General features: G+C 38.5%; 1 protein-coding gene across 1 annotated transcript in view; it reads right to left on the reverse strand.

Annotated features, from left to right (window-relative positions):
* DROSHA (drosha ribonuclease III) overlaps nt 1–16,457 on the reverse strand; it is a 151,023-nt gene that overhangs the window by 28,804 nt on the left and 105,762 nt on the right. The window contains exons 24-25 of the mRNA XM_006148497.3: nt 8,349–8,451; nt 5,118–5,188 (exon numbers count right to left, since the gene is read on the reverse strand). Of these exons, the coding sequence (XP_006148559.1) occupies nt 5,118–5,188; nt 8,349–8,451 (174 nt within the window). The remainder of the gene's footprint in view (nt 1–5,117; nt 5,189–8,348; nt 8,452–16,457) is intronic.

Here is a 16,457-nt window from a genome sequence, read left to right on the forward strand (position 1 = left end):
GCCACCTCTACCCCCAAAAGTCAGACACCTTTTAAAACTAAGTTACACATTTGCTTAACCTAATACACTGGATTAAGTTGCTCTTTTAATCATATTTTTTAGCTCACCATCACATCAGAGAAATGAACAGAAATGTGCATCACCTGTGCCTTTTGCTAATTAAAACTCAACTCAAACGTCCTTTATTTGAGGCATTATTCATTATCATATGAGTTGTTTTAAGATGGGGTAAACATCCTGTATCTAGTTCATAACCTCTTTTATGAACACCTATGAGACTACACATTTACTGTGTGTGGGTCACTGTAAATGTTTACTTGAAATATGGTAATGAATGAATCTTATGGAAAACCCTAGTGCATCATTTTATCCATTGAGTTAAATCTAGAGGCAGTTATAATTAGAACTTTCTCAGGATTAAAGTGTTTTTCGTTCAGTTTCAGACTCTGGGGAGCTTCTGACTGAATCTATTTTCTGGTTGTGATGTTAGGTTTCTGAAAGGCATAAAAACAACAACAAAAACCTTTCCAAAGAAGGAAAAATATTGTTAAAAGTTTTTATTGGGGGTAATGTAAGAATACTCAGTATCACTTGTGAAATTTGGTGATAAAACAAAATACAAAAATCTAATATTTTTGTACAAATTGCATCTTTTATTTTTAAAGAACTATTTTACTTAATTTTATTCATTATAATTTTTCAATGTGACCAGAGAGAAAGAGGTAAGAAAGCAAGTTGCCAGGTCCAGGACTCAAACTGCAGTCAACCACGTGGGAGTTCAGTGCCCCAACCACCATATCACCTGCCAGCCTCAACTTGCATCTTAATAAAATATTTAGGGATTTTTCCTCCCATATTAAAGAAATGCTTAAATAGCAAACTGTTCTTTTAAGACATTTTAAAGGATTTCTCTTAACCAATTCAGTAGCCTTGCTCTGAATTTTCTATAGTGTAACACTGAATGTCACTCCCTTCTTAGACGTCCTTGTGTTCTCCCAATGCTTTTTCCCTCCTATACGCTACATGGATATTAACCAAACTTTAGCCCTTGCCCTGACCTATCCATTTCCATCTCCACTGGAGCTCTTTGCTTTGACTACTACTTCAGTTCAGATTACGTCTTCAGTTCTGCTGTGGCACTGCTCTCATCTAAGGTCCGAGTCCATAGAGCTAAGTGCCTTATGGGCAGCTTTTACCTCACATGCAACATGACCAAATAACTTTTCACCTTTCACCTTAACCCAGGGAGTATAGCATGAGGGAAGGCTGCTGGCTTAGGAGACAGGCTGCCTGGGTCTAAACCTGACTCCATGCTGGCAATTTACTTAACCTCTCAAAGCCTCCATTTCCTCAAGGATAGACCAGGAGAATTAGAGACTCACTTCAACCGTTCTCTCACGCCTCAAGGAGCAATGCACTCAAAGCATTAAACTCAGTGCTGGCCCACAGAATACACTACTGTGGATGACGATGACATCAACAGCTACAGTAAACAGCTCTCTCTTTCAGCAATCCCAATCTCCAAAACACAGAATTCTCAGGAACATCTTGACTTGTTTTTCTCTTTTGTTTCACACTCAAAAATACTATAAATTCTCTTTTGATATCTGCTGCCACCCACATAGGTGTAACAGCATTAACACCTCACAACTTGATTATTTCAGCTGCATCCATTTCCTTTACTCTATACTGAGTAAAATTCTGCTCCACCTTGGTGTCAGAGAAAATATACTGGAAAATATCTAGATTGGAAGTCAGAGCTACCATTTATTAGTTCAAGGACCTCAGGCAAGTCTCTGCCTTCAGTCTGCTCTCCTAGAAAAGGTTAGCTGACTGATCGAGAATCTGTTCTTACAATATGTTTTTATTGAATACCTATTATGTATTATGTTACTATGATGAATGACACTATCCCTATCCTCAAAGGGGCCTCATGGGTAGAAATGAAGATAACTAAATAAATATAATTAGATAAACTGTACTAAACCCCATACTAGCAATATATAGATAAGTGTAGGAAAACTCTGCCTGGGGGTGTCAGATAAAGCTTCAAAGAGGAGGTGACTCTTCAGATGTATCTCAAAGAACACAAAAATTTCAGCAAATCCACAGAAGGTAAAAATCAAAAGCAGGGCACCGTGAATCACAAATATGTCTCAATGTATACACGCACAAAAAGGTCATTTCTAGTAAGTGGCATAGAGGGAATAAACAGAATAGAGACAGAAAGGGCAGATGAGAGTCAGACTATGAAAAACTATTGCACAGTATGTTGTGTAGTATAGATTTTGGTAAGCAGTAACCAAAGATTTTAAGCAGGAAAGGCCACAACCAAATTGGTGCATTAAAAAAAAAAATGACAACATTAAAGGTATGAATGATGGACTGGAGCAGTGTGGAATGACAGCCAATAAACAGCGCAGGTGAGAGACGGGGAGGACAGAAATGAAAGAAGTAGGATGGCCTAGGGTGAACCAATTTGAGAGACATTAGGGTCGGGAGAGAGAGGATTTTGCAATTGAACAGACAGAAGAAGAAAGTTTAGGGACAAAAAAGGATCCTAAGAGTTCTGATTCAGAAGATGAAAATAAAAAATAAAGGAGAAACCTGTATGCAGGGTAAAGGTGGTAGGTTCAATACTAAGGATGTTGAAATACGGTGTCTGGGGAACGCTCATATGAAGATGCCCAGATACAATTCGAGAAGATGCTCTTCCCAATTTCTGAAGTTCCAGGAAAAGGTCTAGGTCGAGATGCTGGGAAGAGATGGGTGGAGGCAGAACAGGAAAAATTATACACAAACACTTTTCTGTTCTAAGAGGGCCACTGGGACAGCCAAAAGGAAGTGCGGAATCTAAACGCACTGGCTAAGCCATGAAGGGCTACACAAAGGGTACACCGTGGGACCAGCAAAACAGTCTGGGGCCAAAAGAGTTAACAATCAGTCACGGGTGAAAAGACAGACCAGCCCAGCAGTTCACAGGCTCAGAGAACAGCAGATGAAGGCAGCAGCAGAAGGAACAGGGAACAATGTTTCCTGTAAGGTCTTGCAGCAGTCGTCAAGGCCACAGGGCCCCCAAGTGTCTCCTGCTTTCCTGCCACAACTGCCCTTGATCTGCTGCTATGTCTTATCACTAAATACCAATGGCTGGGGACACCGGATTGCTAAAATGTCCTTGCCTCATAACGGCACCCAATCCCAGACCAATCCCATGCTTCTCCTAATCCAGCCTCAGACAAGGCAAGCCACCCAGTAGCCTCCTCAGAATCATTCAGCAGCAGCCCAGAATTCACAAAGGATGCTTCCTACCTCTCCCTTGATTTCTGAGCCTCCCACCCCCAGCACACCATCAACCAACCTCATCTAGCGAGCCTACAGTTAGTCTTTGGTGTCTTTGACTAACTAGGCTTCCATAATACATACCATCACGCAAAAGAGAGTGCAATGGTTCACTAATTGACCCTCACTACTACAACTAACAGATGAAAACCAATATGAAGGTGTCAAACGAGTTGGAACTTCCAAGTCAGCATACTTGAAAATGCCCAAGTGGGAAGCCCATGCATTGTTAAGCCCTGTTCAGGTTCATAAAAGGCACACAAAAACACATTTTGAATCTCAGTTGTCCTATTTGTTAAATAAGGTTCAGGCTCTGTTTTTTAAGTTGTTTATTCATTTCATTCTTTTCACAAATATTTACTGAATACTACACGTGCCAGCACTGCACTGGGTCCTGGAAATAGAAGATAAGCTTGCTAAGTAGACAAATGGGAGAGAAGCAGTTTAAAGAGAAAAAAAGAATCTAAATACAAACTGAGGCAATTAAGAACACAAGAAGTAATTCAGGAAAACAGAAGCGCAGGGTGGATGGCGGGTACTGGTGAGATGAGAGAAGGGGGCAGGGATAGGTGGGAGTTGGGGGAAAGAAATGTAAGGGCTAAGAAGGGGACACGGCATCCCGTGAAAGTAGAAGGAGGAAATAGGAAAGAGGTTGCCGGAATTGCCAATGAAAGAAAAAGGCCAGAACAAAGGCATTTTAAGATGTGAAAAAGTGTCTTAAAATACATGCCATGTGCTACAGACACAGATCAAGATGCACACTTGCTTGTATGTGCAGGACAGAATGGGGAACATGGGACATCTGTAGATAATGTTCCCATCAGAAGGAAATTCACACACACACAAAAATCATCACATAGCTCTTGAAAAACAAGTAAAAAAAAATAAAATTCACAGATACGAACATAGTCCAGGTCACATTTTTCAAAACTATTGATTCTCTTTTTTTAAAAACTACCCAAAGTAATATGGTAATAACATCTGACAGCCACTTAAGCTGAAGGTTTCACAAAGGCTTAAAACACTGACTTCCTGTGTTCTTTATGGCTCTGTGAGGGCTATTTCATTCAATTATGATGACATTTCAATTTGGAATACAGAGTTGCCTCTCCCTTTAAATGTTAAATTGACTTGTTTGGGTACAAAAAGCATCCAGCATGTTCTATTACGTGCAAGATTAAAAAGGTATCTCTGGCAATAGTAATAGCTTAATACTTTAGTAATAATAGAAACTATTTTAGAATCTATCATTTTTTTCCTTAAACTATAATTTGCCTTTTTTAAAAAAAGTACTTCCACACTCTTTATTCATAGCCCTACCAGAAAATCCCTATGAACTGACTTTCTAAAATAACTGCACATTTATCTGGTCTACATAATTTACATAAAAACAAATCATAAGCAAAAAATTAAAGAAACAGTAGCTTCCACTAAGCCTGCATGGGGTAGGTATCAATGAGTCTAAAACATAAAAATAGTAATTAACTTCAGGATACTTTGAGATGAAGCAAAGTCCTATTGTGTTTCCATTCTTATTTAGCTGACAAGTGACCATAAGGAAACAGAGTTCAGATGAAAGATAACCTTACAGATGCCCACAGAACCCTCCCATTTTTAAGAATTGAATATGCTATTTTAATGTACTTGATATATATCATCTCTAGTAGATTTGGGTATTTCCTCTCTCCTACAGTCTCACCAAAATACAAAGACCAATTGAAATCAAATCTTCCATAATGATACATAACTGAGAAAAATCAAATGAGTCAGATAAATACCGGATCATTAAAGAGTAAGCGTCCAAATAGCTGCTTGGCTTCCTCCAGGCTTCCCTCCAAGTAAACAGCTCCTAGATAAAAGGAAGTGAATGCCAAAAGGAAGGCTGCATTAATATGCAGAGAAAATTACATATCTCTATAAAAAGCAAGAAAGCAAGCCAAAAACCATTCACAGAAAAAAATGACAAGTTCAGAAGAAATTACAGTATTTTAAAGGTAACACTGTCCTTCTTTTAGCTATATTTTGTACTATAAATTAGACTGAAGTACAAAATTCAATTTACGGGCCATCCAGTGGTATTACTGGTTAAGACAGCTAGATCTTACATGACTGACTGCAAGGTTCGAGCCCCAGACCTGGCAGCTTGAAAAACATGCCAGGGGCATGGGCATGCCCAAAATCACAAAAGGAAGATGAAGGAGAACACACGACCATCCTCCCTGGAGGGTGTTTTATCATCCTGGCGAGTCCCAAGAGAAGAATGGAGAATGGCAGTGAGACTCCCTAGGTCAGGGCTTTTTTCACCCCCAGCCCTTCCCTCCGTTTCTCTCTGACAAAAACACATTCCCTATTTTAAATTAAGAAAACTTTTTTTCAAAATTCTATTTACTAAAAATCTAAATCTAATCCTGTAAGTAAAAGAGACCAAATAGAAACTATTATGAAGAGTGTAGGTACAAACCTTACTAAGGAAACAATACACACCTATTTGACTTCACTAAAGAATGTGCATGCATGCACACGTGCCTGGCATGAGTTTACGTTCTGTATTTATAGCTTATGTTTCAGATCAAATATATGAAAGTATCTAAGGGGAAAAAACCATATAGAAAAATCCTGAGTTTAGACAAATGAAATTTTTTTGCAAACAAAAATCAGAGTAGCCAGTGCCTCTAATTTAGAATGATTAATCACCATGCACACATTTAGCATGAACTATAACCAGTAAGTACTATGGTAACTGCTTAAATTGGATATTAAATAAGTCCAGAGTACAACAGTCATATTTTCTTGAAATGTTTATACCTGTCTTCAGATAGGCTAGTTTTCCATATAAAATGTTAAGGCACTTAGTCACCAAGGCTTTGATAACTAAATACATTTATTATTTATTGACTGTTGTTGTAGTAATAGTAATAGTAGTGGTAATAATTAGGGTTTGGGGGCCTCCTATGCCCTGGGAACCATACAAAGCATTTTCACATTTTTTCTTTAACTCCCGGAGGGTACATGTACTCACCAGAGAGAGGAACAAGAAAGAAGGAGAGAAAGAGAGAGAGGGAGAGAAAGTACTCTTCAATGGGGTGTGATCATGCCATAGTCCTTTTTCCTCCATTCCATCATGATTTTGGGCATGCACTCACACAAGCCTAGAGTGTTTTTCAAGATGCTGAGGTCTGGGACTTGAACCACCACATTTGGCCTTGTGGAATCCAGCTCCCAATGCACCGTGCATTAACCACTGGGGTATGGAGCCAGGCCAGCATTTCCACATTCTTAACTTCACCCACCATGGGAAGCCCTAGTACAAAGGCATCAGAAAGACTTACAGGACTTAGACTCATTTTAGGTGATTTGGGAGAGGACTAAGGAGGTGGAACTTAGTTCTTTAGATTAGATGCTGCCAGGATTGGATACCTAACAAGCCTGCTAGGTAAGTGATTCTATTGATATTTGCAACTTGCAGATTGGGAAGCTGAGAATCAAAGAAATTGGGACCAGCAGTTAACGTAATGACTATGTCGCTGAACTCCTATGTAGCCGACCGCAGTCCCAGAACCAGTGGCTTAAACTCATGCCGGGCATGTGTGCATGCATGCCCAAGATCCCGTGAGGAGAATGGAGGAGAAGGGATTGCGGCATGGCTATCCCCCCTGGTCGGTGATTTCTCGCTTTCTATCTTTCTGTCTGTCTCTGTCTTTCCGGCAAGCACACACGCCCTATAGTAAAAACCTCTCAAGAGAAAAAAAAAGAGAATCAAAGAAATTAGATAACATGCCAAAGACAGAGATCTGATAAACAACAAACAGGGAACTAAATGTCTGCCTCGTTCTGGAGCCAAAGATAACACTAACTGTCAAAAATACTGTGTGTCCAGACCACAGTAATTCCATGTGGCAAGTTCTCGGAATATAGATATATTTGTTTGTTTGTTTGAAATAGATATCAGCTGTGCAAAGATGGTAGCTAATTATTAACATTCTCCTGCTACTATCATCAGTAGGAAACTATAATGGAAAGCTTTTATGTTCATTTTCAAAGGAATAGGGCAAAAATGATAAGAAAGCACAAAGGCCTTTGAAAAGTAAAAGGTACTTAATCGTTTACCTAAAAAAAAAAATCAAGAGATTGTCAATCAATTGTAACATTTCACTGTAAAGCATACTTGCAATCACCAGCTAATTAACTCTTCACAACTTTCCTATACCAACAGCTCATTGTATTCTGGTTACAGTCAAAAAGAACCCAAGCAAGTGCTTAAGTGCAAAGTGAAGTGTCTCTATCCACCTTGTTTCAAGTGAATACATAATAGTTTGTATATAGACTCAAGCTCTGGAATTCTAAAAAATGCAGTGTTCTCAAGATGCTTACAGCAGAAAATTTTGTGACTATTTCCAAATGTGGTCAAAAACAATACTGAGGCCTCTCCAGAAACCAAGTTTGTGTTTGTTTACGCATGTGCTCCTAAATCAAAATCTGCAAAGTAATCCGTTTCCATATTAATTCACTTCAATGCAGCAAATACTTATTAATCATCTACATGACATCAGACACCAACTCAAGCATAACTCAAGCATAAATGCAAAAACCCGAAAGCATGACTGCTCTACAGTAACTAAAATAACTATAATAGGTGGTGGGTGTTGTACCAGGAACCTCACATGCTTCGGGAACAAGTAATTCTGGCCCAGGTTTTCACACTGAATTTTATGTGCTCTTCAGACATACAAAAGTAAGCTACAAAAAGAAATTAAGGGCTGAAAATTAAGGGTGGCACAGTAGTAAGACACGATTTTCTGTGAGGCTGACCACATAGGAAGGTTACTGGCTTACATCCAGAAACCTCCTTAAGTAGACTAGGCACACAGCTGCCCAGGATCCAGGGCTGGCTGGGGCTAGGGGATGGATGGAGGCATTGAGGTCCTATTTCCTTCTCTCTTGCTCATGGAAAAACTGAATAAATAAAAAGTGTTTTTAAAACTAGAATAAAAATGAAAGAGAGAAATTACCTATTAATGCTTCAAAACAATTAGCCATTGCATGTCGAAGGTCCGATTCTCTACAAAGGTCAGGCCCATGAGCGTATAGCATAAATCGATCCAGTTCAAGTTTCTACAAAATTCAAAATGACAAAGAATAAGAAAGAGTTTGCTAAAATCCTACCTATAATTAACTCACCATTTCCTGGGGGAGAGACAGAGATAGTTACTAATCTGTAGACGTATATTAGTATACTAATAGACCTTAGTCTATCAATCATTAAGAGTCCTATACATAGTTTAATTCTAACTCATTTGTTTTTCAGAGGTCTAAAAAGTCCAATAGTCCAAGTAGGGTTCAGAATTAACCAGATCTGAGCTCTGCAGTTCCAGGTTCAGAACTGGTGCTAGCCCAGGCTAGAATAAGGCTGCTGTAACACTGTGGACCCCTGGGTTCATGCAAAATGTCAAGGAAGAAAGACACAAACCTAGCCTAAAATTCTGAAAGTCAGATTTCTCTCTGATTCCACGGTGACAGTACTGATGATATCTGAACCAGGCAAAACAGAATTCCATGTGATAGAGTAAATGGGAACCCTCAGAAGACTTCAAACTGACATATACCTCTAAATCTATTTTTGTTTTTAATTTGGTAAAAATTTGGGAGGTCCTATATTCTTTTTTTTTTTGGAGAGGTTTTTGCTATAGGGCGCATGCGCTCACCAGACAGACAGAGAGAGACAGAGAGATAGAAAGCAAGAAATCACCCCCCAGGGGGGATGGCCACGCCGTAATCCCTTCTCCTCCATTCTCCTCCCGGGATCTCAGGCATGCACGCACACGTGCCCAGCGTGAGTTTAAGCCACTGGGTCTGGGACTCGAACCACGGTCAACTACATGGGAGTCCAGCGACATAGCCATTACTCTAACTGCTGGTCCTGGAGATCCTATATTCTTGTACTTACATGCCCTTTAGGAGCCTTCCACACTCATATCTCTGTAGACTAAGACCTACTGAACAATGAACTGGATTTACCTTAAGGGTTCTAGGTATATTTTGTAGTGAATTACATTACTTTTTTGATTTGGCCTCAAAACTGTTTAGAGCCAAATTTGTGGCCCATAAGACTTATGAATAAATACATCAGTGCATGGCTTCATTTACTAATTTACCCGTATTTCCTCAATACAGTGATTTCTATACCTATTTATTTCTTATCCTATTGTATTATAATATACAAACAATTTCAGTCCTTTTAGAACTAAAGATAATATGAACATAATATGTCGTAAATCAAAGAACAACCTAGGACGATGTGAGTCTCATTAATTCTCAGATAAAAGATACTAGGATTCTACGTGTTTTCATGTGTATGTTAAACATTCACATTTATTTATATTGGAAAAAAGCAAAGGTGATAAAAGTAATACATGTTTGTGATGAGTACTGTGTATTATTAGAAATCCATGAGTATAAAATACACTAAAAAAATGAGAGCTTCAACTACTACAAATTCAGCAGTAGAGAACCTTTTCTTAAAAATTGATCCCAAAGTGCAAGAGTTTATACTAGAATATGTAAATTTCATCTCCTTCATAGCTTCACTGGGAAAATCCAACTGTTTGCTATCTCTGGAGCCCTGCTTGAAAGTATGTAGGAAGCTATATATTTTTGTATAACCAACTAATCTAGAGTGCTGTGAATTTTCCAGCTTCTCCCGATCCCCTACACTTATATTTTCATATAGGCATTAATGGAACTTTTAAGAAGGTGAGAATGGTATTCTACTGCGTAAATGTTAAAATGTTTATTTGTTGGAAGTTTTAATAGCTTTCATTAGATTCTCAAAGGAGTCAGCAATTCTCCCTCAATTTCCCTCACTCTCAATGGTAACCACTGATCCACACAGAAGAAAGATAAGGATCACCAGAGGTGTAACCAGTGGGTTCCAGCGCCACAGGAATGTCAAGATTTGGGCCTCGTAGAGAAAGATCACACAGAAATCTCTGAAAAGAAAAGCTAGCCACCGCTGTTACTGCTGACTGCTTTTGATAACACCCAATGTGTTATGTAACGGCTTTGGTTTCCATGTTACAACCATGTCCCATACTTCGTGAATATCCTTTCTATAGGTGTCTGAAAAATAATTATGTAATTTCACTAATACTCTAAACTAAAAAGGAAACAATGGGGAAGAGAGTGACAATCTCCTTATTAGATGTACTTCTAATGACATTTATATGAACTATCAGGAAGCAGTTTGACGATTAAATCAAACACTAAAACAGTTTTACTCAGTTGAATTTGATTCATTGTAAGCTGCTAAAATCAAGTAAGCTTACCTTGCTGTATGTAGTTTTTCATTAAACACTGCCGTTTATATTCTCAAATGCACTAAAACTAGTTCAAAGTCTATCACTGTAACAATGATGATATTGGTATTACATAAAACAATTCATTCTTGCTACCACAAAAACTATCGGTTAAATTAACTGCATTTTAAATATAATTAATGCCTTGGCATTATCAAATTAAAAAACATGGACCAGCGGTTAGTGTAATGGCTATGTCGCTGAACTCCCATGTAGCTGACTGCAGTTTGAGTCCCAGACTCGGTGGCTTAAATTCACGCCGGGTGCGAGTGCATGCATGTCCAAAATCCCAAGAGGAGAATGGAAGAGAAGGGATCGCAGCATGGCCATCCCTGCTGGGGGGTGATTTCTCACTTTCTATCTCTCTGTCTCTTTCTGTCTTTCTGGTGAGTGCATGAGCCCTATAGCAAAAACCTCTCATAAAAAAACAAGACCAAAAACAAAAACATATTCTTTTTTTTTTTGGAGAGGTTTTTGCTATAGGGCGCATGCGCTCACCAGACAGACAGAGAGAGACAGAGAGATAGAAAGCAAGAAATCACCCCCCAGGGGGGATGGCCACGCCGTAATCCCTTCTCCTCCATTCTCCTCCCGGGATCTCAGGCATGCACGCACACGTGCCCAGCGTGAGTTTAAGCCACTGGGTCTGGGACTCGAACCACGGTCAACTACATGGGAGTCCAGCGACATAGCCATTACTCTAACTGCTGGTCCTGGAGATCCTATATTCTTGTACTTACATGCCCTTTAGGAGCCTTCCACACTCATATCTCTGTAGACTAAGACCTACTGAACAATGAACTGGATTTACCTTAAGGGTTCTAGGTATATTTTGTAGTGAATTACATTACTTTTTTGATTTGGCCTCAAAACTGTTTAGAGCCAAATTTGTGGCCCATAAGACTTATGAATAAATACATCAGTGCATGGCTTCATTTACTAATTTACCCGTATTTCCTCAATACAGTGATTTCTATACCTATTTATTTCTTATCCTATTGTATTATAATATACAAACAATTTCAGTCCTTTTAGAACTAAAGATAATATGAACATAATATGTCGTAAATCAAAGAACAACCTAGGACGATGTGAGTCTCATTAATTCTCAGATAAAAGATACTAGGATTCTACGTGTTTTCATGTGTATGTTAAACATTCACATTTATTTATATTGGAAAAAAGCAAAGGTGATAAAAGTAATACATGTTTGTGATGAGTATTGTGTATTATTAGAAATCCATGAGTATAAAATACACTAAAAAAATGAGAGCTTCAACTACTACAAATTCAGCAGTAGAGAACCTTTTCTTAAAAATTGATCCCAAAGTGCAAGAGTTTATACTAGAATATGTAAATTTCATCTCCTTCATAGCTTCACTGGGAAAATCCAACTGTTTGCTATCTCTGGAGCCCTGCTTGAAAGTATGTAGGAAGCTATATATTTTTGTATAACCAACTAATCTAGAGTGCTGTGAATTTTCCAGCTTCTCCCGATCCCCTACACTTATATTTTCATATAGGCATTAATGGAACTTTTAAGAAGGTGAGAATGGTATTCTACTGCGTAAATGTTAAAATGTTTATTTGTTGGAAGTTTTAATAGCTTTCATTAGATTCTCAAAGGAGTCAGCAATTCTCCCTCAATTTCCCTCACTCTCAATGGTAACCACTGATCCACACAGAAGAAAGATAAGGATCACCAGAGGTGTAACCAGTGGGTTCCAGCGCCACAGGAATGTCAAGATTTGGGCCTCGTAGAGAAAGATCACACAGAAATCTCTGAAAAGAAAAGCTAGCCACCGCTGTTACTGCTGACTGCTTTTGATAACACCCAATGTGTTATGTAACGGCTTTGGTTTCCATGTTACAACCATGTCCCATACTTCGTGAATATCCTTTCTATAGGTGTCTGAAAAATAATTATGTAATTTCACTAATACTCTAAACTAAAAAGGAAACAATGGGGAAGAGAGTGACAATCTCCTTATTAGATGTACTTCTAATGACATTTATATGAACTATCAGGAAGCAGTTTGACGATTAAATCAAACACTAAAACAGTTTTACTCAGTTGAATTTGATTCATTGTAAGCTGCTAAAATCAAGTAAGCTTACCTTGCTGTATGTAGTTTTTCATTAAACACTGCAGATTATATTCTCAAATGCACTAAAACTAGTTCAAAGTCTATCACTGTAACAATGATGATATTGGTATTACATAAAACAATTCATTCTTGCTACCACAAAAACTATCGGTTAAATTAACTGCATTTTAAATATAATTAATGCCTTGGCATTATCAAATTAAAAAACATGGACCAGCGGTTAGTGTAATGGCTATGTCGCTGAACTCCCATGTAGCTGACTGCAGTTTGAGTCCCAGACTCGGTGGCTTAAATTCACGCCGGGTGCGAGTGCATGCATGTCCAAAATCCCAAGAGGAGAATGGAAGAGAAGGGATCGCATCGCAGCATGGCCTGCTGGGGGGTGATTTCTCACTTTCTATCTCTCTGTCTCTTTCTGTCTTTCTGGTGAGTGCATGAGCCCTATAGCAAAAACCTCTCATAAAAAAACAAGACCAAAAACAAAAACAAAAACAAAAACAAACAGTCATTCCTCTCTCTCCATTTCTCTCTCATCAACAAAATAAACATTCTGGGAGGGAAGGTAATAAATTCAACCAAAGAGGTGAAAGATCTCTACAATAAAACCTATAAAACATCGGCTGAGATATCAAATTAGACACAGGAAAATGGGAAGACATCCCACATTCATGGATTGGAAAAAGTAACACTGTGAAAATGTATATATTTAAGCAACCTACAGCATCAACACAATCCCTATCTAAATAAAATTAACATTCTTCACAGAAATAGAAAAAAAAATCATACAATTCATAAAGAATCACAAAAGATCCCCATCAAGCAAACCTGTGCAAAAAGAACAATGAGAATTTGGTTAACAGATACAAATTTCAAGTAGATAAGTGAAATGAGTTCTAGAGTACTATAGCATAGTACAGCAACTACAGATGGTGACAATTCATTGTATATTTCAAAATACCTAGAAGAAGAGAAGATTTCAAATGTTTACAATATAAAAGTAATGATAAATGTTTGAGAAGGTGGGTATGCTTATTACTGTTTTGATTATTATACAGTGTATTCATGTAATGGAAAACCATGTTGTACCCAATAAATATGTACAACTACTATATGTCAATTTAAAAATTCCAACTTGTACACCACAATCAAGGGGGGGAAAAACACAGAAATTTCTAAAGGGGAGAAAAATTAAGAACAACTCACAAAAGCTTTCCCAGTGGATTCTCAGTGTCTGTGTCTGGGGATTTAAGAGGTACACTTCTATCTACTGATGCTATTTAATAAACCCAAAGGTCTACCTTTCTTATAAGAACAGCACCAATAAAAATAACTAGCTCCTACAAATGTTTGTGTGATTACTATGAACTATAGTGCCAAGCACTTTATGAACAGAATCATTAAAAATGATAATCCTATGGGACCAGCGGTTAGTATAATGGCTATGTCGCTGGACTCCCATGTAGTTGACCATGGTCCGAGTCCCGGACCTGGTGGCTTAAACTTATGCCAGGCAGGTATGAGTGCGTGCCCAAGATCCCGAGAGGAGAATGGAGGAGAAGGGATTGTGGCATGCCCATGCCCCTGGGGGGGGGGTGATTTCTCACTTTCTGTCTCTTTTTCTTTCTGGCGAGTGCATGTGCCCTATAGCAAAAAAAAAAAAAATACTGATAATCTTATTTTATTCTCACAACTAGCCCGTGTGGTAGGTGCTATGCCATTTCCATTTTAAGATGAGGAGGTAGAGATTTGAAGAAGAGAACAATTGACCTATTGTCACTATGTTCATAAGAGTACATAGTGGCCAGGAACCCTGAGAGGTTAATACACATGCTCAGGATCTTATCTGTCAGGATTTACCATAAAAAGACACTGCACAGAGATGGAAACATCAAATCAGATCACGTAAGTAAAATGCCTAGAACAAACCTGAATAAGAAAATATTCTGTCAGTCACTCAGCTAAGTCAATGAGGCCAGCTGGGTAGTCTAAATCATAACTCTTAATTAATGGGATGTATAATTACGGGGATTCTCAAAGACCTATAAAGTACCCCTATGGATGTAAATAGTCTGTTATATTTTGTTCAAAGCTAAAATTCTACTTGTTAACACAAATTAAAAACATAAATTGTAATACAGAAATATCGCACGAAGGGAAAATACAAAATACTTTATTTCTTTTGCTTTGTTCCCATGTTCCTTTTCCCCAAACATTTAACTATGTTTACGTACATCTGTCAAATTTTTTCTCATTTGTTTTCAAGTTACCTCATTGTGGAGTTCATTAGCTGCTGGTGAAACTCACAAAGGTAACAGAACTAATAAGGCTGAATCCTTAAAACCCAAACAAAAAATACGTTCTGGTCTATAAAATATCACACCCTTACTATACTCTTTAGAATTACTCATTCACATGCAAAATTATGCAAGAGCTGAGGAATAAAATGCCAGACTTAACTACAAATGCTTCAGATATTCGATATACCTTTGCTAGCATGGCAAGGTGCTGATTCTGAACAATGGCAGTCCGGTAGGTTGCTAATCCTCCTTCTTCCAGACTAGGAAACAAATAGTACAAATGGACACTGCAAAGAAAGAAGCACATACATAAAGAGGCATTGCAACATTCGTTGTGGCTCTGAGTCTCTGAAATAAGGCTGGCACACAAGATCCAAACAATAGATACGAGCCGAAGAGAACACAGGGTTTGATTAAGTCTTTGAAAGTCAAATGAGGGTACAGTTCATCTGATATAGTAAACCTTGAACAAGACCATTCACTCATATTTCCAAATATATTTCTGCTAAAAGATTTCTCTGAAATCTGAGGACCTCAAAGACCTGAACAGTCACACATTAATAAGAGAAAACACATCTTTGAAACTATGACTGGAAACAAAAGGTTTTCCTTGAGCTGGGTTGTGGATGGCCCCTGAAGAGAATCTGGGGAAGCTCTGAGGAGAGGCACAGTGGTGGCATATTCTTCACAAGCATAGCTAGAGTAAGGAACAGAACTGAGAGTGGCACTAGTAGCTGGCTCAGACTAGGGATGAATCTAATCGACTGATCAGGAAAGTGCAGAAACTAGGCAGAAGGCCACAAGGAAAACCAGTGGGGACCACAAGAGGAGGTGATCTCTCTACATGGCACACCATTCTGTAAGATTCACTGCTGACCAGGACAGCTAAGCACATTGACTCTTCAAGGCTTAGAGAGTAGCCCTTTCTCCTCATTGTGTCCTTCCATGAAAAGAAATTACCTGAAGACAATAAAAAGAGCTCAAGAAGAGCATGTGCTGTCTCACTATAAAAGAGCAATTACAGGGGCCAGCAGGTTATGTGGTGGTGAAGGTGTTAGACTCCCACATGGCTTACTGTGGTTCAAGTCCTAGACCTGGTGGCTTGCTTTCTCACTTCTCATCTCTCTGTGTCTCTCTCTGCTGAGTGCACATGCCCTATAACAAATTAAATAATAATAATAATAAATAAAATTAAGTAAATATTCTTTAAAAAAAGAGAAATGACTGAATATGGAAAAACAAAAGGCACTTGCACACCCCTACCTCCAGACTAAAGATCCTAAACTACTTCTGGGAATAAAACACACACACACACACACACACATACACACACACACACACACACACACACACACACACAC

Source organism: Tupaia chinensis, unplaced genomic scaffold, assembly GCF_000334495.1.
Source record: "Tupaia chinensis unplaced genomic scaffold, TupChi_1.0 Scaffold000237_1, whole genome shotgun sequence".
NCBI classification, from domain to species: domain Eukaryota; kingdom Metazoa; phylum Chordata; class Mammalia; order Scandentia; family Tupaiidae; genus Tupaia; species Tupaia belangeri.